At 46.1% G+C, this 23818-nt stretch overlaps 1 protein-coding gene across 1 annotated transcript in view; it reads left to right on the top strand.

Annotated features, from left to right (window-relative positions):
- The first annotated feature begins 4273 nt into the window (after positions 1-4273).
- GC (gamma-glutamyl carboxylase) overlaps positions 4274-23818 on the top strand; it is a 52472-nt gene continuing 32927 nt past the window's right edge. The window contains exons 1-7 of the mRNA XM_089577309.1: positions 4274-4421; positions 5115-5280; positions 8204-8282; positions 15872-15978; positions 18452-18615; positions 20279-20442; positions 23184-23444. Of these exons, the coding sequence (XP_089433435.1) occupies positions 4274-4421; positions 5115-5280; positions 8204-8282; positions 15872-15978; positions 18452-18615; positions 20279-20442; positions 23184-23444 (1089 nt within the window). The remainder of the gene's footprint in view (positions 4422-5114; positions 5281-8203; positions 8283-15871; positions 15979-18451; positions 18616-20278; positions 20443-23183; positions 23445-23818) is intronic.

The raw sequence follows: 23818 nt of genomic DNA, 5'->3' as shown, positions 1-23818 counted from the left end.
GCAATAAATCTATTGCTGGAGTTCATTTCTAAGGCATTCAAAAAGCCCCTCAAGCAACAAGTGTCACCTCGTGAGCCAATATTTGTATTTCAGAGGCATATTTGCTTTATTCCAGTGAGCACGCAGTGCTTAAACTTCATGAATTCTTCCTCGATTACATGCGGATATTTTCATCTTTTCCGAAACAAAGCAGCTGCCGGCGCAGCTTTGTAAAAAAAAAAAAAACGGTAATTTGTGACAATTAAAGACCCCACGAAAAACCTCGCTTTCACCTCTGTTCATTGCCTCCTCTATTCGCGCCACCTACAAAGGTATCCATTGCATTCGCTGCAGGCTACTGCCGTCTTTCTCTGGCGGCCTTGGTCCATTTCCTGAAGACCATCCGAGACGGCGTGTGCCAGAGTGTGACTGCGTTCACCCTCTGGCTGCACGCTCCGTGCGACCCTTCAAGCCTGGCCCTAACACGGATCCTGTTCGGTGAGATGCCACGCTGCACCACTTGACTGTTAGATGCCCGCTAGTATACATAAGCAGGGGTTGGAGTTTTGTGTTTAAACCGTAAATAAAATGATAAACTATAAATGAACGCCGAATCCGCTTTTTGAAATCAGGTTTTAACCGAAAAAGGTCAGTATCCTTGAGAGAAAGATCGCGGCTTTCTGGCTGTTAATATGGGTTGCAGTTGATGACGAGAGAGAATTAACAAGATTCGGAAGCCAGGAGCGCGGTGAGACAAAATGATAGTTGGATTAAACAGCGCAGTCCTACGTTTTTGCGGCATTGCTCCGCTAATTTAAGACGCTCGCCGGATGCATACTGGAATGCTGAACCTCCTTGTCAAGCTTCGTCTACTAGTGTAGCGCCTTCTGTTCGTATTACCACCTTAATAATTATACCAGTTATATCGTATAAGGAGATTTCTTTACGGGTTGTACAGCACACTGGCAACGTATGTAACCGTTGCAAGCCACGCAGTAAAAGCGACACTATGCACAAACACCTCAAAAAAGTGATATGAACTCTGTCTACCGCGACGATTCACCGGCCTTGCCATCGCTGCCATCATCATGCGCCCTACGTGATCCGACGCCCTCCGGCTCCTTCTCGATGTTCTGCTACGGTAACTTTATCGTTCTTTCGAATCCGAAACTTTATTCTCGTGAAGCGTTTTCTCCTTAAGAAAAAAAAAAAAACCATTGCTCTAAGGAGGACGACTTGGGCGTTAGTTACTGGCATATCAACTGCTCGTGGTAACAAACAAGCCAAGAAAAACAGTACGCAACTTTTGACTACACAGGAGTGCCACATACAACGCCGAAAAAAAACGGTAATTCTTCCATGCGAAATATTATGCCGCGAAAAAAAAAACAACGAAAATTACCGACGCCTACATATAAGTCAGTGCTGCTGGCCTGTTGTTCTCACGGGAATGACCATATGATGCGGAAATTATTTAAAGATTCGCTTTTTACAAGAACTATTAAGAAGTGGGGCGATTCGCCTGCCGACATGTTTGAAATATTCGACGGCGTCCTCTTCTGGGACAACGCTTGACATGTCATCTTAGCACAGTGATACACAGCTTTCTCTCCTAAGTGCTGGGCCTATTACTTTTATGCCATGTTTTCTTTAATGGGTCGCACTGTAGGCCTTGGAAGCCAAGCTGCCTGGCAGTATGCAATAACTAAACAATAAGTAGTTAAAAAAAGAGCATTCATCGGCACGCCGGGAAGCAGAGATTGGATCTGAGTGATCAATATGTGGCAGAAAAAGAACAAAACAATGAAAAATGAACATCGAGCACAGCAGCGCAGCAGTGCCGGTGTGCTCAGTTCGAGAAAAGTTCGCTGAGTTTTAGCACGCTCATAAGGCATCGCTGTCAACTGTTGTGCATCTGTAGAGATTAGGTACGGTCGGGGACAAAAGTCTATGGGCCACTTATTCCTCAAACGAAGCCGATAGCGCTGCTATCAGTCGGCGGTTGGCGACCACACTTGTGGAGGTGATCAAAAGTCAAAAGTTTGTTCTTTCATCTCCACAAGTGTGATCTCCAGCCGTAGGATAATAACAGAGTTATCTGCTTCGTTTGAGGAACACGTGGCCCACAGACTTTTGTCCCTGACTGTACGTATTGGCTTTGCGACGCTGTGGTGTAGCTTCTTTCTCTCGGGCCTGTTCATTCGCTCCCTCACTCGATGAAAGGCGGAGTGGGTTCAGTCAAATAACTCGCACCGCTTTAAGTTCACATTATTTTTATTGACTGCTTTTGCACTATATTTTGAATCGACAGCCCGTGAAAAAATAAAAATAAATGAGAACTGAAAATAAAAATCAGTACGGAACCGTATTTAACAAATCCGCCTTGGTTTACCTCACATTCTTATCCGCTGCGCCGACTAGACGATCCCAGTGATAGCGACATCACGGTGGCTCTAGAGTTGACGACGAAGTGTGAAAGCAGTGTTTACTGAGGAGAAGAAGAAGAAGAAGAAGAAGAAGAAATGGACTGAATAGAGCGAGCGCCAAAGGATTTGCTTTGAGTTCAATTTGTGGGAATCTACATGATTACATAATTGCAACTGGTAGGTTGATTTGCTAACTCCTTTAAAAGTCTCGGAGTTTTTTTTTTTAATTATTATTATTCTCGCCAAAATGTTCTTTGTTATTTCACTTCAAATATTCTTCTGTCGTTTTTCATGAATACATTTTTCAAAATTCACGTTTAATCCTATGAAAATTTTCTTATGTATACCACTACACCTTGGCCAATCCCCCCACGTCGGTATGTGCCATTATAAAGAGGTGAAGAAGAAGAAGAAGAATACTTTCGTTAAAATAAGGACTCTGGTATAATATACAGCGTTGCGTTAGAAATGATCGGATGCGCAAAGGCAATGATTGCCCCGCGGAGCCCTCTTCTGCCCTATGACTTCGCAGAGAAGTTGCAGTTCAGGTAAGGTCCGGTTTTAACTGGTTTTAGCGAGATAGCGGCGCAGACGCTCTACAGAGCGGAGCCACTACAGCCACGAGTTCTCTCAGCCTTTAGCGGCGAGCTTAGGTGGCATTGGCTCGGAATTCACTAAATGTTGCATCATTATTTATATATATTCGTACCGTTATGTACCGACACGTCAACAGTGATATATTGGTAAAAAACAAATTCCACAACCTATGTTCTGAATAACCCACCTTTTACTTTGAGATCACTGCAATCATTTTCTTTGGCTGTCATCACCAAACCCTGGCCGACCCCTAATCGTGGGTATGGGCTCTGTCTGAAGAGATGAACAACGCTACCACATTTTCATGCCAGAAGTACGCGTTTTAGATGCAAACAGCTGTTGTTATTTCATGTTAATAAATAGTAAAGACACCGCTTTGTTATTGATGAGCACCTGTAAATTGATAATTGCAGGCAAATGAAAAACATACTTGACATATCCACTCCCGCTTTTCAAAATCTGGTTATACCTCCTAAAACGCGCAGACACTGGCTGTCCTGCCTAGGCATGTATGCAAGAGGGGGGGGGGGGGGGGTTCGGGTACCCCTCGAAATCATGCTCACCCCCCTTCCCCAGTCTTCTGGCAGCGCTCTTGTTGGGCATGTAACCCTCCCCCCCCCCCCCCCCCCCCTTCCCGATTTTGGCCGATAGAAGTGCCTCGTGCCTCTCCCGAAAAAAATTTCTGGCTACGTGCCTGGCGCTGCCTGCGGTGCGACCGGCACGGCTCGCTGATCGGTAGAGACGTTTAGCTGTATTGCCTGCCGACAACGAGGAAGCTTTATGAATCACGAGAGTCAAACCGAGCGCAGTGTGTTCGCGGTTGAAGCAACAGCGCGAGGTGACGGAAGATCAAGGTAGCCTGACGACACTGGACGGGTGTCGCCGTCTTTTGTCTTTTATTTTGAGTCTGCTGTTACAACCATGAATACACCACACACCAGGCAGACAAGCTTTGCGTCCTGCTTGAGCTTTAATGCAGCAGACCATTCTCAGTAGAAAGCTAACCGCAGCTTTAAGGCACGGGCACATGACGCCCGCCCATTCCATGTCTGGCCTGGCTATGAACCCATTAAAGCTGGTATATTCGAGATCTCGCCTAATACTTTGTTCCAGCGCCTGGGAAGTGTAAGCACTCCCCTGGGCTCAAAGTATGAATGCGTAGTGGACAAGATTCAAGCTACCAGACGATATGCAAAATTATGTCCGGAGAGAAGGAATCGAACAAGCCTGCAGCATAGACGCTAGCGCTTGTTTTGAGCGCAGGGGCAGTTATGGTCCTGGACCAGCCGGAGGAGCGTGGTTTGGCCTTCGTGGAAGAACGCTGGGGTGACCCCAAGGAGTGCCGCTTCCCCCTGTTCTCCTTCCTGAAGCCGCTGCCCCTTGAAGGGATGTACTGCATCCAGCTGATCATGCTGCTCGGTGAGCTGCTGCGTGTCGGTGAGCTGCTGCGCCACTCGTCGTTCTTGCCAGGCAGTGTCGAGACTGGAAACCTGCAGAACAAGAAATTTGGTTTGTCATTATCGCTCTGTGCAGAATTTCACACGGTTGAATGCATTCACTTTAAACAAGAGCACTCATGACGGACATAACGGCTTTAGCAGATGACTAACTGCAAGTCTACATGGATAAGCATGACAGACAGCTTGCTATAGTATACATACCTTTTCACTTTGAATTGTTTCGTTTTTGCATTTTAGAAGCAAGTGCAGTAGGATTCGTTATTGATACCTAGGTCTCTCTTCTTAGACCTGCCTATACAACGTACCTACCTTTGTTATGGGCTACAGCAAACATGACATACGGCACGACACGGGAGACAGAGCCGGCCTTGCCTGTCTTCCGAGCACGTTCGTATGTCATGCTACCGTTTCTGTTGATAATTAAAAAAGCCTTTGCTTGATCAAGAAGCGACTAATCCGTAGTACACTCCGGGAATTTCTGTCCATCGCAGAATCTACGTCCCTGCTGTTTATATATTTCACTGAGGAGTTAACTGAGGCTACACTTGTTCCCGACAAGGGGGGGGGGGGGGGGGGGGGTGGAGGGGAGGTTGGGAATGCCGAAAACAGAGGAAATACAGGTGCGAACTTCATGTGACGGCAATGGTTGCAGGTGCGATCGGCATCGCCACTGGAGCTTACTTCAGGAAAAGTTGCCTGGCCTTCCTGATTCCCTACTGGTTCATCTTTCTGCTGGAGAAGTCCAGATGGAACAACCACACTTACCTCTACGGGCTGATCGCCATGCTGCTCAGCGTGACAGGAGCTCATCGGCTCTGGTACATGCCCAGGTTATTAGTCAATATATTGGCTTTGCGTGTAGAACTTTTGTCACAAAGGCCCAGAATCCGAATGGGGCGAGAGCGTGCAAGCAATTTGTCAGACAGGGCCAGAAAGCTTTTAGCAGGCAAAAACCGCTTTCTCTTTGACCAAAGCCCAACCGGAACAGCCACCAAAAGAGCAGCCTAGGCTGAGTTTCTGAAACACGAGATACTTTTATTCAATCTGCACCAGTGTCCGGTGCTTAATTTTAATGCCCGCCAAATTAATCAAGGCATCACTGTTTACTACAATCCTGGTTTGGTTAACGCGTGTCACGTTTTGTGGGTACCAGCGGGCATGCCTCAGTAGTACTGAAAGCATGTCTCGCAGTTTCACGCTATTAAAGGTGCAGTGAAGAGGAATCTGAACTCGTCTTTTTGCCGCGGGAACTCGGTCTACACGTTCCGAGCATTCTTACAAACTTCGACTTATTGGCCTGTATGGCCGATTCCCCTAATTTAAATCGAATTAACGTCTGGCTCCCTCTTTTCTTTTTTTAATTCCCCGCAGACGGTGGGAGGAGACAACCAACACATGGAGTGCCTTTAAGGCAGTCGCGTGGCGGCTTTGCTTTCGCTTTTATTTTGTTTTTTTTTTAGGTTTCCGTGAATAAATAGATCTAGTGAGCGACTACATAGCTGCAAATTAGTACCACGGGAATAAAAATGCTCATGGACTCTTTGCTTTCGCCGATAGCTACGTATCACTCCACCGATGGCAGAGCGGCAAGCCGCCACGGGACTGGTTGAAAGGTTGGCTGACTCCTCCCACCGTTTGCAGGGAATTAAAAAAAAAAGACGGGAGCGCGACGTCTAATCGGATTTAAATTAGGGAACTTGACCGCACAGGACGATATTTTGCATTTTCTAAGAGCGCTCACAACGTGTAGATCGAGTTCCAGCGGTAAAAATACGAGTTCAGATTCTTCTTCAGTGCACCTTTAAAAGAAAAAAGCGACTGTGCTGTGTATTATAAAAATTGTTGCCTGAGTTCCTTTGCGTTGTCTATCGGCATTGTATTGTTGAATTTTTGCGTATATTATGCGATATGCTAGAAACTCTACTCCTTTGTGTTACATATGAATAAGGTCGTCAGCGGTGTTATTTCTGTATATTCAAATTTCTCGCGTGTAGTTGCTATGTGTTGCATATGAAGGTCCCTCAACAAGGCCATAAAAAGCCCCCAGTCAGTTGCAAATGTTAGTAACCTTTTTATGTGACAAGGAAGGTTGTAACAGAAGTTAGGGACGGGACGCTCGAATTCTGAGGTTACGGTAGTGACGCCCTCTCCCTCTTTCGCTGCTCATTCAAGGGACAGTTGTGAGCAGATGTTTGAGTAGTCCACGTTATACAAGAAAGACTCCGCTTGTTCTGTAGCGATATCTGTGCTTTATAAGGGCCAGCTGTGTCGACGCCGCGTCGCAACATGCCTTAACCAAAATCTCTCAGCGTTCACTGCCTGGCTCAGACGAATGCCGTCCGGTGAGCCGAACAGTGGGCGCTCTCCGAATTTGCCGTGTGTGGTCCTATAATTCAGGCATCCTTTACACTCATTGTTCTCATGGCATGAGCGGTAAGGGTAGGGGGAGGTAGGAGGAGTTATCGGTGCCGGCACACCTTGTAACTTCGTGCTAAGAAGTGCGGAAAGTCGGAGAGTAGTTTTATTTTAAATATTTATACAGGACCCTTTAAAATAAAGTTCATTAATGTCATTGAAAATAACGAGCTACCTCGTTGGATCCTTTCAAACCGGGCGACCGATGTAACCCTTTCTATCGAGGCGTGCAAAGAGGAAGGGGTGACGTATGCTACTGCACACTGTATACTGAAATGGTCTGGCCGAATGGCCACATTCATGGTTGCACACTCACCTTGCTACACCACAGTGTATGAGGAGATGGCTCCCTGGGCGAGTGCGTGATAAGTTGTGTGAAATCAATCAATCAATCAATCAATCAATCAATCAATCAATCAATCAATCAATCAATCAATCAATCAATCAATCAATCAATCAATCAATCAATCAATCAATCAATCAATCAATCAATCAATCAATCCGATTTTATTTTACATATGCCTGAGGGGTAAAAAATTGGTCGCTTGTTTGAAACAAGCATAGTTGTTTTATTCAAAGCAGATAGTGGTAGTGAAAGTGTGATGAGAGAGTTAGGAATTCGTACTTAATGTAGGTTGGCAGGAAACAGCGCAACTTTGTGAGACCGCGAACGGGGCAGCAAATTTGCTAACATTTGTGCTGGTGCATTTGCTGCATCATAAATTTCTTTCAAAAATGACAGCACGCTCTTCACAGAAGGGGCAGTTTCTGCGGTAGAGTTTCCAATTATAGGCGTACCATTAGCGATAACTACCTCCCTTTTGGACCTGAAACGCGCTGCCTTTATTTTAATACTATTAATGACAGTGACCTATATAGTAAGAAGCCAATTATTTAGTGCACCTCGAGCTTCATACGCATGACGAGTAACTTGATGTAAAAAATGTACTGTGGTTACCGTCGTAGATAAGAAATTTTATTTGAATATTTGATGCATATGATATGAAAATGTCAAACACCAGGGCCCCAAGAATACTGCCTTGATACAATCCGCATTTTAATCCTCTAGAAGATGAAGCATTGTCATTACTCATAACTTTTGCCTTGTATGCTAAAACTAACTTGAGAATAAAATAAAAAATGTAAACAAAGCACAGGTTTCAAGTATTTACCTTTGCGGTTTCAACAACGGACCTTATAAACAGAGAAAAATTGGCTTTTTCCATTGCCTCTGTTCCCTTTTCCTTCTAGAATCACAAAAGGCGGGCGAATTGATTGCCTCATTGAGTGTCTATGTAAAAACTTCTTACCTTCGATTGCGTGCAGGTCGATCGACTGCTGGAGGAAACAATTTTTAAGGAACACCGACGTTCCCAGGTGGAACTACTTTCTTCTGAGGTCACAGGTAAGGGCAAAATAAGGCGTCGCCTAGCGTACAGGTAAGCCTGCCCTTCAAGCAGCACTATTGGGGCTGATGAGTAGGCAGAGCAGCTGTTATGTGGAAAATGAACGCATTACTGAGTATCGAAGTATTTTGATGAAGAGCGCAAACAAAATTCCTTCTACCATCAAAACTGCCAGCCTGCATCCCTCTTCAGCGATCTCAGCAAAGTTTGAAATGTGTAATACACCTGTTTGACACTCATACTCCCCATGCCACGAAGGCTAGCTTGCTGACCCTAGCCTGTGGCCCGGGATGTACAGCATGATGAATTGTGGGATGAGAAATGAAAGGGAGATGGAAGACTACGGTAGCCGTTGTGACAATAGGGAGCCTGATTCCCGAAGGCACTCGTGCGTAGGAACGCTCTGTGACCGAACGGGGCTGTGCGCTTGCTGATGACGACAGGGGGTCAATTGGAGAATCAGTGACGTCTGTCTTCCTGTCCAGGTAAAACAGATGTGCGGTTCCACATTGAAAACGCATGTCAGGCAACACTGATAAACGCATACTTCAATAACGACCCGCGCTTCCATCCCGGTGACTAACCCTCGCTTTACCATTCAGCCGCACTTAGAGCGCGCTCCCGGTACCGAACATATTCTGTAGACTCTTGAAGGGTTACAGACACCAAATTTTTGCTTGCGTGTTTTCTTCTTCCAAACGATGCTTTAGACAGTGGTGTACATGAAGAACCCCGTAGTATTCGCCTACGACCGCTAAATAACGTGTAACTGAATTTCATCTTGACGCTGTTTCGGTTTCGGTTTCATCAACCGAACGATGTCTGTGACGTGTAGTTGAACGTGGGTCACATGAGGCACGAAAAACCGGCAATATATCTGCTGTTAGTCGTTTGTTGTAACTCTAGCTCTTGAAGTAAGCTGGCTTAAGTTCGGTAGTGAGTTAAAAATACGTATCAGCATTTATAATGGAGTTTTTCTGTGCCTCACGTGACCTAACGTTCAAGTACACGTCACAACCATATTTCGGTTGATGAAACCGAAATCCAAACAGCATGAGAGAAGAAATTCAATTATAAACTATTTAGCGGTCGTAGGCGAATACCACGCGGTGATACATGTATTCTACTATAAAAAGCACCATTTGAAAGAAGAAAAAACGCAGTAAAACTAGGTATCTAAGCTTCTTTAAGAACAAAAAAATGCACAGATGGGAGTAAGTAACTTGTTCTCTGGCGCACACCCAAAGGAGGTTTTATTTACCCCATACGTATGGAGTATATTTACTTCCCTATACAAGGTAAGTTTTCAGGCATACATGGGAGAAAATTTTTATTATGCAAAGAAATGGGACACGAAGTACCACTATGTTTATTCCTAGTCATTAAGGCTCATTCTTACTGTAGTGCCAGCCGTGGAAACGGGCAGGGAGCTACGGGGGCAGCCGGCAACGCATTCTGGGCAGCAGCGCAGCTGTAATCTAAACGCACATCAGGCGTTCTCTCGCCGTCTGCAAGCCCAGCGGCAGCGTAGGCGGAGGCGGCAGGAGCCGTCTGCTTGTGTTTTGCAAGTTCGTTTGGTATGTTATCGTAGGTAGAACAATGTAACCTTACAATCAATCGTTCGAAGCTATAAAGAGGTCTCAGAGTAGATTTCATTTTCGTGCACCACGTTATAGGTCACTGAAAACCAGAGCAGAATAAGTTGAATATGAAAATACCACCGAAAATAATCTGGCATGGCAGTGTTTGCTTGCATCTTCACGTCTTTAAAGCTTGGTTTCTTAATACGATTGAGAAGCAATGTAGCCTCATCAGCTCTATCAAGAGTTCGGTGCTGAAACTCGGTGCTCAGAGCTCGGTGCTGATGCAGCACACTAGTCTCCTGCAACGCATCGCGCAAACTACAACAACAACAAAAACAACTGAGGATGAGGCCTAAGCGGTTGCTCTAACGTTGTTGCGAGGCTAACAAAGGAAGATCAGGTATGGTGGGAGCGCGCTGGACGCTTCAGAGGAGCAGTTGAATGTGGCTTACTGCAGCATAAAATGGTAACAATCCGGCAACTTGTACCGCGGCAGGCGTCCGTGAAGAAACAGAAGTGAGCATCTATCCATCGGCGATGGCAACCAATGAAACGTCACGCACCGCCATTATCCCACGACTGACAAGAAGCAGACGAGACGCTACGTAGCAGCGCGAACCGCGCAAAATGGTGCTTTCATTACTCTATTAAGGACTTGGGGAGCATTGAGACCAAGAAACTGCACTTAAAAACGGTGTTAAAAAGAGACTCCTCCTTTAAGCTCCGTTATTCAGAACGGAGAGTAAAATAGGTTATTTACAACATTTTCTCAATATGGAGTAAATGTTTCCGCAGATGGAGTTTAAAGGGCGACGCCAGCCATTTAAACATCCATTTGGGTTGATTCTTGTTTACTGTGTAGTTGCAACTGTAGCACAGATCCAAAACACACACGACACTGTAAGCCTCAGGCCCGTCCAGAGCGTGACCCGAACGAGGAGCATGGCCGTATTCAGTGCCAAACGCCTTCGAACGTCAGTGACAGAGGCACAAGCACTACTTGACCAGAGCGACTCGGAGCGTAATTTTGCCCTGACCTTAGGGACGTCGGCTGAAAAGACTTTTTTTTTTCAAATATTGGCAGTTTTGAGAGCGAATGCAGATTAAGAAAAACCTTAAAATGACTTCAAGCAATGCAGAAACTTGGGCGAGTTGGTAATAAATGTTGAACTTAGAAAAGCGCAATAAAAAGACAGGGACAATCAACGAGGTCAACGAGGTGAATGACCATCCTGGGTGCACAACGAAGCATGCCACCCGTTTCACAACCTGCGTCACAGGGGTGGTCTACGAGATTCCGCTCTCGTGCAAGAAATCGTACATTGGCCAGACAGGCAGGTGCCTGAACGATAGGTTGAGGGAACACCGTCGTGCTGTGCAAGCTGTAGCAACGGATGGGCACCTAGCAGAACACTGCAAGTCATGTAAAAAATGCAAAGCAAATGAGCCGCAGTTCAATGCCACACGCACGTGCGGTAAAGGAAAAGAGAGGCTTCACAGATAAATTATAGAGGCCTATCGTATTGTAAAGAAAGCTGAAAAATGTATCAGCACTCCTTCCCTGACGTTATCACGCAAGGAAATTGCTTACCTTGATACCTGTTCACGCTAAACACACTTGTCATAAAGCCGATTCATTGTTTGGTTAATAATTTGTTTCCGCCCTCTATGTATCTGTATATATGTGTTTTTTCCCGAGTAAAGAACTAGTTGATGTCAAGCGTTTGTCCTACGTGCTTCTTCTTCTTATTGTCCCTGTCTTTTTATTGCGCTTTTCTAAGTTCAACTTAAAATGACCAATTCCGGCTACATGGGCATTTTTGTTCTCATGATTAATGTCAGTTCTTACTTTCCCTCCTCATGACTGCGCTTAAGTGGCTGGCTGGCCACATAATGATAGGTCAAGTCCTCGTGCCTGGAGGCCTAGCGCATGTGTTTCTACACTGTAGAGGGAATTCTTGAGAAGATTAATCTCGAGGCATAGGCTCGAGCAATGCGAGTGCCCGAGAAATGTCCGACATTTTTCTCCAAAAAGCCTGAGTCTTCTCATATGCTGGCTCTCTTCTTCCCGTCGGTACGCGCCTCGGAAAGGCCAACCTCCCCAACAATATTTTCATTCTCGACATTCGAGCCATGTCCGATAAGCGTCCAAAAGAGCGAAGCCCGCAAAGTGCGAGGTACGCCAACGATATCGGGGAATGGCTGCGAGTGCCGCTTCGCGGCATATCTGTAAGGCCGCATATTACGACTCTACACAGCAATTCAAGTGCTGCAGCGTTGTCGGGTAAAATTACGACTTCGTTCATTGCCACACCACACAGACAGCGGCACACCATATCTGTCATAGGGAACGATGCTCTTTCGCATTCAAACATGCAAAAAAGAGAAAGACAGGAGAGAGAGAGAGAGAGAGAAAGAGGGACAGTAGCTCGTTGGATGGGTTAGTGAGCTGTTGTCGCCATATAGTTTCACAGAATTACCGAGAGTGAAAAGTGGCGCCACCGTCTATTCGAGCTTCTCAAAGAGCGCTTCATCCACTAAGTGCATGACGGGAAGCTGAGGTTTCGTCTGTAGCTTGGCTAGTATTGGGCAGAAAACGTGGATTCTGTCGCAGAATCATGGCTACGCCGCAATAGAGTGGCTAGAGTTAGCCACCGCAGCCGCGATGCTCTCCATCCTATGCAGATTAACTCCTTTTAATGAAACTTTTTTGCTGAACAAATTTAGCATTAGTGAACCTTTGCTATTATGCTCGTATGGAAATTAGCAAAACATTCCTACGAGGTTTGCCCAGGAAATTTGTATTGTTAAGATTCAGTTTAAGTTTTTAGTCAACACTGGCCAAGCCAAATGCGAAACCTTATCTTCCCGGCATGCCCTTGCCGGGAAGATGCCCTTGCCGGGCATGCCCTTGCCGGGATTGCCTTTTCGCTTTGTCTACACGACTCTCTGCCCACAGTGACGGGAATTGAAGGCGCAGGCTCCTTTCCCAAGCAATGTAGCCCTAGTAAGCCGAGCACCAGGCCGGGCCATAGCTTGTACCCATTTTGAGAAAACCGGTGGGTACCCGGCCGGTGGCGGGAGTCGAACCCATCACCTCCCGAAGCCGAGGCGGGCGCTCTGCCACGAGGCCACGGCTGCCCTTGGTGGATGAGGTGCAGCTCCGCAAGTTTCCCTCTAGGTATGTGTAAGAAACTCGATGGTTCTGGCAAGTTCTCGCATAAATAACTCGCGCCGCCATCACTGGGTTATAGGAATATAAGCCGATAAAACGAGAGCTCTAAAGTACACCTTAAAGCCTGAGCTAGAAATTATAATTTTACGATATAGGTGAAGCATCGTTCAAGTTAAATGTACCGACGTACTAGAGATCTCATGCCTCTCTCCGTGGAACATGGCCTTTGTATTTGGGAACTCTGAAATGCATTACGTTTCTTTTTTTTTTTCCGATAATAAGTGTACTTCTTTCTGGCGGGTATGTGTTCGCAAAGGTGTGAGGAATTTCGTGTTTTGACGCTCCATTCTTCACGGTGGCTACGTGGCGGTGGAGTTCTGCGGCTCAGCACCAGCTCACGAGTTGGAACCCCTGTCCCGGCGGCTGAATTTCGATAGATGTGGAGGTTAATTGTTGCAACTCCCAGGCACCAAGACTTTTATATGTGTTAAAGAAGCCAAAACGGAAAAAGTCGTTCCAGACACATTAATTTTGGCGTACCTGGACATAGGTTTGGCAGTTTGATATTTATTAATTTGTAAAAAGGAAATGAACTGTCAGAGTACTCGTGAGCGTATACCTAGTGTGAAGCACCGCAAGGTGAAAATCCGGATCAAAATATTTCTCTTTAAAGTTTCGAAAAAGCAAAAACAATAACTTAAAGGTTTTTCGTATGCCATGCCTTTCTTTGCTCTCGGAAAAGTTGACTGAATGACGTTTTGTGCGTGCACGTTCCTTTTATTTGGTCACGAGTATGTGTAAAGCGAATACACATGTGCTGTCGAAATGAGGGTTTACCATTGTATAGAAAATCGGCCGCCTAAGATTCGCTGCAAAAACTGGCCTTAAAAAGCCCATGCCACGGCGTGGTAACTTCTCTCACGCTATAGGCGGAGCATCGAAGCTTTGTGACAAAACTTGGCGTTTCTCGAGGCTGTTGCACCCATATTCTGCAGGACTTGTTGCGTGTTCAGACGGCTGTGTTCAGAGATGGAAAGCGTGAGAAGTGGCCGCTGCATGCGCTTACTCCCCGCCGCCACGAGTTATGACAGACGGCTGCACGTACTGGTTGCCTGAGCGGTCGTTTCCTGTGTGGCCAGGATGAATGCACATTTTCAATCGCGCATTTCCGGCAGCAGCGTAACTCCTGTGGCTTTTGACTCCAGTGCTTGTCCTTCAAATGATGCTTCGGAGGACGTGATTCAAAGGAGACGTGGCACAGCCTTCGAATCTCGTCCTTTAGAATTGCCGTCGACGCTCGAACGAATCTTGATGCTTTCTGCTGTATACGAACGGGAGCTCATAACAGTAGTGAGCAATCGACTCTATATAAGAGCTGGGTACTTCGTTTCCGGGTAGAGCTTGATTTTACAGTACTTGAAAATCAAACCCGATTTCTACCCGAAAATGCGCCTTGAAGAAAGTGCAGTTTGCCAGTCAAGAAAGCAGAAGCCTCGCACGGGAACTAGGGGATGTCTTGCGCCTATTCTAAAACGGTGTTTTCGCTTAATTGGCGGCAACATTTCTACTTTTTTAAACCCTTGTTATCCATGGAACGATCTAATCTGAGGGTAAGCTCATTAAGCACGTTTTAGAAACTTCAGGCCATAACATAGGTGTTTACCGAAGCCATACTGGTATAATGATAGGTGTAAATCTAAGAGACCGGAAGAGGACAGAGTGGGTCAGGGATCAAACATGTGTTAACGACGTCCGAACCGAAATCAAGAAGTGAGGCTCATGATGATGATGATTATTATTATGATGATGATGATCACTGGCATAACTGCATGAAGCGCAACCAGGCTAACGACGTCCTGCTCCAAGGCTGTTGAACGTTTCGAATGACAACTGTTTCGTGATCAGAAGTTCACGGTACGCGAGTGTGAAAAAAAAATTCTGCACAGTCACGAAATCCAGTCACCTGTAGGTCGTCAAGGTATGAGGGGACGGGCATGCTCTATCCGCTGGTGAGAATACCACGTGACTGGGTCGCGAGGTAGAGTTTCAATAAACTTTTATCCGAGAACCCACGTGCCATAAACTTTTGATCGCGATATTACAAGCAGGGGCAGACAATTCTACCACAGACGCGACGGTGATGCACATGGGAATGGTAATGTACGTGACGAAAAATTTGTCAACAACGAAAGAAAAAAATCTTATCTGGTGGGCAGCTTTGTTGCGCAGCCTACCATTTCTAGACTGTTTATGAAACTAATGAGCTATATAAAGCATTTTATGCTTCGCAAGAAAATGAGCGGTAATAATCAATTATTTTTGCTGCAAAAAAAAAATAACCTAAAAAAAACCTATATTATAAAAAATTTTTTTTGTTAGCCCGATTTGTACCCGAATCTGAGTTCGAAAAGCAGAGCCAGATTCTTACACCGCTGAGTACGGAAAAAAATTAAAATAAAACACAAAACGAAACACCCTACATACAATACTACAATCAAGCTGGAAGAAATTTTATCACCCGCCAATATACACCTTTGCTGAAAGATTATATCCCTAAATTCAGTCCAGGTCTCCAATCATTCCCCCCCCCCCCCCCCCTTTTCCGTGAAACGCACAACGAAAATAATATTGTTCTGCACACGTGGCTTTCCTTATGGGCAGCGTCTCCCTTTCCATCTAATTTCTGTGGAGGCTTCATGGCGATTGAATAGGTCTCCACTGGCTCCGATAATGATTAAAAAAAAGAAAAACGACCGTCGCATGCTCTTAATTGAATTGTATGAATGGTTTACCGTGGTGTACGTTTGGAGCAGACCTCTTGTTACCGCAGGTGTTTCTGGTATACTTCATCGCTGGCCTTAAGAAAACAGACCGGGACTGGATCGATGGTCACTCCATGGAGGGCCTGGGACGCCACTGGGTCTTCGATCTGTTCAAGTATGGCTGCATGTGCTCGTACTTTCCGGCAGCAGCTGAATAATAAACGCTTGCTTAGAAAAACTCGCGACTTTTCGTTTTTTTTTTTTCCTTTTGAGCTCCAGGCGCCAACTCTTGAGATCGTGGCGCTTCTGGTTTCCCGACGCTTCGATACAGGTGACAACCGAGATAACGGAAGAAATCTTACTGAGAACTCTCAGCGCTGTATCGAGAATAAGACTCCTGCTTCTGACTCATGGCAAGTTGCCACACGTGGAGTCCGCGAGTACTTTTGGTGGAGCACTTCCGTAAGGGTAGAGCACAAAGCTGTTCGACTGAATTCCTTATCAAATTGTTAACTTGTTTTGTGGGTGGGGTCAGTGGAAAAGTTAACGAAAACCCTGCTCACAGAAATAATTGGAAGCTATGCTCCTATAATAAAGCATACCGCTGCTGTCAGGATAAAATCAGTGATCCAACATGAGACCGTTTAGCCTACCAGCAAAACTGGAGAGTGCGCTGCAGTTCTTTGCACGCAAAGTTAACCACGAACAGCGCACTTTTGTGCACAACTGTACAACTTACAGTTTTTATGGTACAGTGGCAACAGAAAGTGGTTGTTATGCTGCAGGCGCAGTTATTCAGGTGCGAAGTCGATGAAGACGTATACAGCCCGGGACAAAAGCACCTGGGCCACGTGCTCCATAATCGAAGTGGTAGCTCTATTATTAGCAGCCGGCTGGAGACCACACTTGTGGAGGTGAAATTCAAAATCGTGTTCTGTCACCTCGACAAGTGTGGTTCCCAGCCGGTGGGTAATAATAGAGCTATCGACTTTGTTTACGGAGCACGCGGTCCGGAGACTTTTGTCCCCGACGCTACTTGATATATGCATGACGTGGATCTCTTCGGACGTCTGATAAACACTTAAGTTTAAATATATGACGTAACACCACCTAATTTTGTTTTCGACCATATCACTCAGAGAAAATCGAAGCTTTAAATGCAGATAAGCGCACTTCCACGATTTATGATATGCGAACGTTTATGTTTTCTGAGCTTAACGAGTCGAAGCGAGGTAACAACTGATTATCAAGAATAAAAAAAAAAATTGTTACGTTGATTTTTGCAACCTGGTGCTCATGATTAAGCGATGATGAGTCACAAAGAGGCCATTATCGCTAATTAGAAAGCCCTACTTTCAGGTCCACCTTGCTGACCGCACGAAAGACACGAATGGATGACGATACCTGCTAAAGACTAATAAAGGCACCGTATATCGAACTCAAAAGAAATAAAGGCACATTTTTGCCGAGAACCAGGCAGTTTTACGACGGTATTAACAGTATTAAGGTTCATTATGTTTTACTTAGATGGCCAGGTGGTGCCTTCAGCGATAAGGACTTGCTTAGCTTGCAGGTGACCTTCGAGCTCTACGTTTATTTTCCCTGTTATTCTTTCTTGAGGCATTCAGAGGTCGCTGCTTTCTCTTCAAACAAGCTAAATGCGGTGTTTACAAATGGTGTGGAAAACTCCCGCGAAAAATGCTGCTGCACTTGCTCACAAAACGATGGGAAACCCTCATGTCTGTCACTTCAAGCAGGCGCCTCAGCCATTTTGGGCATGAGCCGATGCTGAGGATGTGATTGCTCGCTTTCGCATTCGGCTGCCTACGTTTTAAAAACAATGCACGAAGCAAAATGTTCCACCTTAGCCGGTGCAGTAGGAGTAAACACATGGTCTTGCTGTACTACTGCCAGTCCTCTAGCAAGATCGAAGGCCCCAACATCGATGCGAAAGCATTTATAGGCTATATCGGCGGAGTCGTGTCCGCAAAACGCGTCCGCAGCAGTTGTAGCAGTTGCAGCAGGTAGCATCAAACGAGTGGTTGTAATCGAAAGAGGATGATGTGAGGATGCTGCGAAAAAAAAAATGTCGATAGGATTATAAGTTCATTCGAAGAAACGTCGAAATAGCGCGGACGTCGATATAGTGAGTGGACGGGAAAACAGCCGTGGACGGCAAAGTAGTGCAAAGATAAGAAAAGGAGTGAAAATAAAGTTTGAAATGAATTGAAATGTATTTGATGAGTTATAATTAATAAAAAAAAAAGTTTCATTGACATAGCTTAATTAGTTAATTATCAGCAAAAACCATTGGACGGTTGAATAGGTTGGACGGGGATATAGTAAGTGGACGGGAAAGCAACCACGGCGCCAAATTTGAAAAACCAATATGATTGATTGAGATAAAAGAAGGTATAATCAGAGTAAATAAACTGATCTTTAATTAAAGCATAAGATCATTACGCTAATTCAGTAGATAAATAAATTAATAAAAACTAAAATAAAATGACAGAGAGAGGCAAAGAGAGGCGACGAGTGCCAAGTAGGCGTCAATGCCAAGTAGGCGTCCCAATGTGGGTCGCCGCAGTGATCTATAATTTTTTTATTCCTAACCAAAATTGCACCACCCTCTGGGTGGTAAACTGCAGGCTGGTCATGACTGAAGAGCAGGTGGACTCGTACGTGGTCCACTGGGGCGGGTTTCTGCTGGACTTGACCGTCGGCTTCCTCATGGTTGCCAGCACGGTGCGGCCCTTTGGGGTGCTCTTCTGCGTCCTCTTCAACGCCATGAACTCCAGGATGTTCTCCATCGGTACGATTACGCCGCACCCGCGAGGGAAGCTAGCGGCGGCACTCTCTCGGGGTAGCGGATGTTCTTGTCGAGGCTGACTAGAATTATATGACGCTTGGCATTGGGATAGTGTAACCGCACCAAATGCTTGAGACCAAAGTCAGTCAAAGTAACAGTCTTGTTAAGTCCGCCTTGAAGTAAACTCTCTATATTTTGGATGGTTTGTTGATTTAACAATTGATGGAAATACTGGGGCACGATAGTCTTCCGACAGACGGTTTGTCACTCAGCCACAATTATTAAATGAGTTATTCAACATATCAAGGTAAAAAAGTGTGAAAACTAAATGGTAAAATTAAAGTTAAAAAAAAATAAGAATATAACGTATTCACTTGATAGAAAACACTTGAGTGCCACTTAGTACATCACGCGCAATAAGCACTCTTCACAGCTGGCCTTGAGTTCGCGTTCGGAAAGCAGTCTGTAATAGGTCCGAAACTAGGAGCCCATTCCGAAGAAGTCATTGCGAACAGAAGACAACACAAAGCGTGAGAAGCAAGAGCAGCAACAGCAAAACTTTTTGCGATCTAGTGGAAGCGTTTTAAAATGCTTAGCATTTATAGGGCATCTGAGAGCTGTACATTACTAATGATTTCTGCGGCTTTTAAGCCGCATTTCTTGATTCAGTCTTGGATGAGAAACAAGCAGCAGTTGTTATACGCGAACTGTGAACATAAAAGCAGCTGCTCATTTATGCAACCACCATACAACGCATTAACCATGCGCTGTGATGAAAGGGCCGTAGTTATAACGCGGAGTTCACGCCTGAAAGCAAATGCCTGCCCGTGACTGATACGGACATCTCTCTAGGGAGGCTCTACCTACGGCAGACGTGAATCACGAGTGTGCTGAGGGTTGACCCCATAAATGCTATGCACCTAATGTAAAAGAGCTACCTCTTATTCATGTGGCATTACCTTCTTAGTTAATACCAGAGCATGCAGATTGTAGCATCAGCACTTCTCACTCAAAGTGATTACGTTATTTACTCTCCAATCCGCCCAGCGCTTTTGGCGTTGAGTCAGAACCTTCGACAAGCGAATCAAATAAGCGTAACCTATATCATGCAGTACAAATCGCCATATAAACCCGTCTTCGTGCAGGTGCGGAAGAAGTAAGCGGAACAGGATATGGCGTTTTAAAGGTTATTGCGGGTCACCTAATGGAAGTTAACGGGCATCGCATGTACTGGCTGTGTTCTATGGAGCGAATGATGATGATGCTTAATCATAGACTCAAGGATTTCTGCCGTAACAGGCGTGATTGCATTTACAACAAAATAGCGAGCTCCATTTTTTTATGACCACAGATGTAGCTTTAAACCATGAACCGAAGGGACAATGGCGTTTAATCTTTGAGCGTAAACCAGTAGTTGACTACGGATTGTCGTGTGGCACGGGGCAAAACAACATCAGCAAAAATGCGTCTTATTGTGGGGTGCTGTCGTTACCTGTGATAGTTTCTGTCATTCCCATGAAACAACACCGCATAAAACCCAAGCGATTTATTTCTCAATTTTTTAATTGTCCCATCACAAGACGGCTTAAAATAGCAAGCCAGGGAACTTGCTGTCGTTTCTTACGGAGCCATTTTGCTATTATCTGAAGGAGCATTTCCGTTTCAGGAATGTTCCCGTACGTGATGATTGTGCTCTCCGCCATATTCTTCGATTATTCGTGGCCCAAGAAACTTGCAGCTGTACTGCCGCTGCGAATCAAGAATTTGATGCCGGACCTCTGCGCCTCACGACCCGACTTGAATCGCTGTTGGTATCCGGCTCAGTTCAAGGTAAGCTGAAAGTGGCTGAAAGCTCCGGCGGCTCAACATTAATATCAATCTGGCTGTGTACACTCCCGTATAAGGAGACCTACAGAGCGAACAGTATGACAGTCATAATCCTCTCGCTTTAGTCAATGGAGCTGGAAAGCATCGTGCTACGACCACTTCTCTCGGTATAAGGGGCAGTTCTGGCTACAACGCAATGAACATATCCAAGAACTTGATTAGCACCTTAGCGTCATTGATTGCTTTGAAACGGTCAGGCTAACAGTTCCGCATGGTTGTAGCTCTTCCGTGTGACGTTAGCTCAAGAGAGTTTGACTCAAAGAGGAGTTTCTCAGCCCTAACCACGGGGCTCAACAAGCTGAGAGTTCTGCACGCGCGCACACACACACACACACACACACACACACACACACACACACACACACACACACACACACACACACACACACACGCACGCACGCACGCACGCACACACACACACACACACACACACACACAAACAAACACACACACACACACAAACACACACACACACACACACACACACACACACACACACAAACACACACACACACACACACACACAAACACACACACACACACACACAAACACACACACACACACACACGCACGCACGCGCGCACACACACACACACACACGCGCGCGCGCGCGCGCGCGTGTGTGTGCGGTCGTAAACCCACAGGAAAAAGTTTTTTCGAGGGTACCTCCTGGCGATAAAACAGAGATTCGAACTCAGACCTATAGCAGCACAGATGCGTAAGTGTTGCGCGTAGTCGCCCACATTGCTGCCAACAAACTCAAATGACAAAATGACATTGTTTGCTGCTTTCAAAAAAGTGACGACCCAACGGGCTAAATCGGGACTGTTTCAAGCGTGCGGCATGCACTGTCTTCTGCGCGGAAAGTACGGGACCTCAGAGAACAGGTAGAGTCCGCCGCGATTTTAAGGTTATCATGTTCGTTCCGGCTGAAACGGACCGGGAATTTTTTCATGATGGGATCGACGGTCACTTATTTTGCAACAAACATGACGGTGCAGGATAGAGGAATTCTTCCGCTTTCTATGCTCCTGTATTCATTGCAGTCTTCCTGCAAAAATAAGCAGTGTTATAGCAATTCAATTACCAGTAGGTTAAGCCTGAAGTGATCACCTTCATTTCGCGTTATACTTGGACTCTGAGAGAACACTCGATGTTCCGGAACGAGCTACATAGCTTTTTCAGTTCAGACTTAAAGTTCGTAGGATTGGGCTAAGTGCTCAGTCGTGGCCGCATAGAGCACCGAAAGGCGTATAAAGGACGAGGAGAGGAGGTGACGGGACGCGCCGGCGCCGCCGTGGGTCGGACACACGAGATGCCTCGCGCATCCGGGCCGCTCGTCGATAACATGAGATGCCTCACACCTGCGCTGCGCGGCATCATCAAAACGTCTGGTCGCTATGCGCCCTCCCTCCCTCTCTCTCTCTGTCTCGTTGCCTCCGCGCTCTCCTTTCGAATGCATTCCTATTGTGTGAAGATCACTGAAGAATAAAATCAGTCTGCTCTGCTCGGAATCTCCACGCTGTCAGCACGTCTCCTTTTTTCCTGCAGCGAGGACGAAGCCCTCGCTATAGGCGAAATCGTTCCTAGTTTTGTCTGGGTGGCACTCTGCCGCGACTCATAGCCTGTGTGGCTTTGGGACGTTAAACCCCCATAAACCACTTCTCACTCGCTGTTGAGCGAGCGTGCTCTCCCGTTCAGAGCGTCGAGTGGATTCCTCACTTACCCATAATGGCCTATTCTACCCGTCACTTCATATATTATGCTCGCTTGCTTCCTGCAGGAGAATATTACTGTACCGTCCATTCTCCTCTGACGTGACGTTCTGGCACTTCTCAGTTGAAATACTCGTCCTGGCCATTTTCGGGTATCGCGGCATGAAGCTTGAATGTTGTCGGCCAATAACAAATTCTGATGCGACCCTTTTCCGCCCTCCCCTCCTGAGTAGTACTGCGGGCAGGATGCTGGTCTCCTTTTGTTTAATTGAGTTTCGATTCAGTGCTACAAATGGCGTTCTTTTAATTATCATACTTAAGAAAAAAAAATAAACAAGCATTTCCTTACCGGCGGTGCTCGGGCCGAGCAACTTGAGCCCTCGTTTCAAGGCTAACGCCGCCTGTCGTTAACAGTCTACTGTATCTCTTCCGAGGTTTGGCACTCGTAAACCCACTGCAGGAAGACCCGGTAGGGAAACATACCCAGCCATTCTGCAAAAAAAGCAGCTTTAAACGAGACAGAGTTTAGGAACGCATTTTTTTCATATATTGTACGGTTTCACTATGACAATCAATATATCCGCAAAACTCCCGTCGGCAGGCTCGCATTGTTTTGCCATTAACGTTTATTGCTATCTCCAAAAGCGCTCCCCATTGGCTTTCTACGGCAGCCTTAACTGCTCCATGCGAGCGATGTAAAAACTTTAAAAGAAAGATTTTGCTACACATCGCAATAATGGACCATTACCTTCAATATTTCCATAACAGCACCTTGCAATTTTCCAATATTCAATTTTTTTTGTCCAATAATGTTGGACATGTATTGCTCCTGCTTCTTCCTCTTTCTTTTCCATATATCATAACTGAAATTCTGCAGCGCAAGCCACTATGCAACAGGAAAAACACTGTTCGTGCTTCTTTTCATATCTATGTTGCCTGTGCCCCTCCTCTCCTACACGCTCGCGCAGGGCAACGACCCACGCACGGGCGGTCCTTGGGCCGAGCGTCGGCTTCGCAGGTGGAAGATGACGACGTTCTTCCTCTGCCTGCACCTGGCCCTGCAGCTTTTCCTGCCGTACTCGCACGGCCTCACCAAGGGCTACAACACGTGGACGCAAGGCAGCTACGGCTACTCCTGGGACATGATGGTCCACAAGTGGAGGCCCGTGCACGTCAAGCTCCTCCTCTACGACAACGCCACGCACAAGGCCCACTTCTTGGATCCTGAGGCGAGATAACGCAGCGCACCGGGCATGCTGAGGAAAAGATAGCACCTAGGAGGCAGACTAAAGATAAGGAACAGGCAGGGAAATGGGTTGCTGGAAACGATATCACGCCGCAGCAGTACAGAAATAGATCACTGAAGCCGGAAAAAAACATGCACAGATAACCTCCCCCCCCCCCCCCCCCCCCCCCCCAAGGAACAATGAAACTACGCCAGACTGAGGCTCCTTATGTGCCCGCACCGTGTTTTTACACGGCGAGCCCCCTCTGATTGTGCACCTAAGCATGTGCTCTTATTGTTTTTTTTTTTCGGAGTAATTTTGATAAGGTGTCAAGTGGCTCTAATCGCTGGGGGCCTCAATGACCGAGCTCTGCGTAA

The sequence above is a fragment of the Amblyomma mixtum genome, chromosome 3, assembly GCF_055824585.1.
Source record: "Amblyomma mixtum isolate Tamu chromosome 3, ASM5582458v1, whole genome shotgun sequence".
NCBI lineage: Eukaryota > Metazoa > Arthropoda > Arachnida > Ixodida > Ixodidae > Amblyomma > Amblyomma mixtum.
The sequence above is the reverse complement of the archived record's forward strand: the minus strand, read 5'-3'. Positions and strand labels throughout refer to the sequence as shown.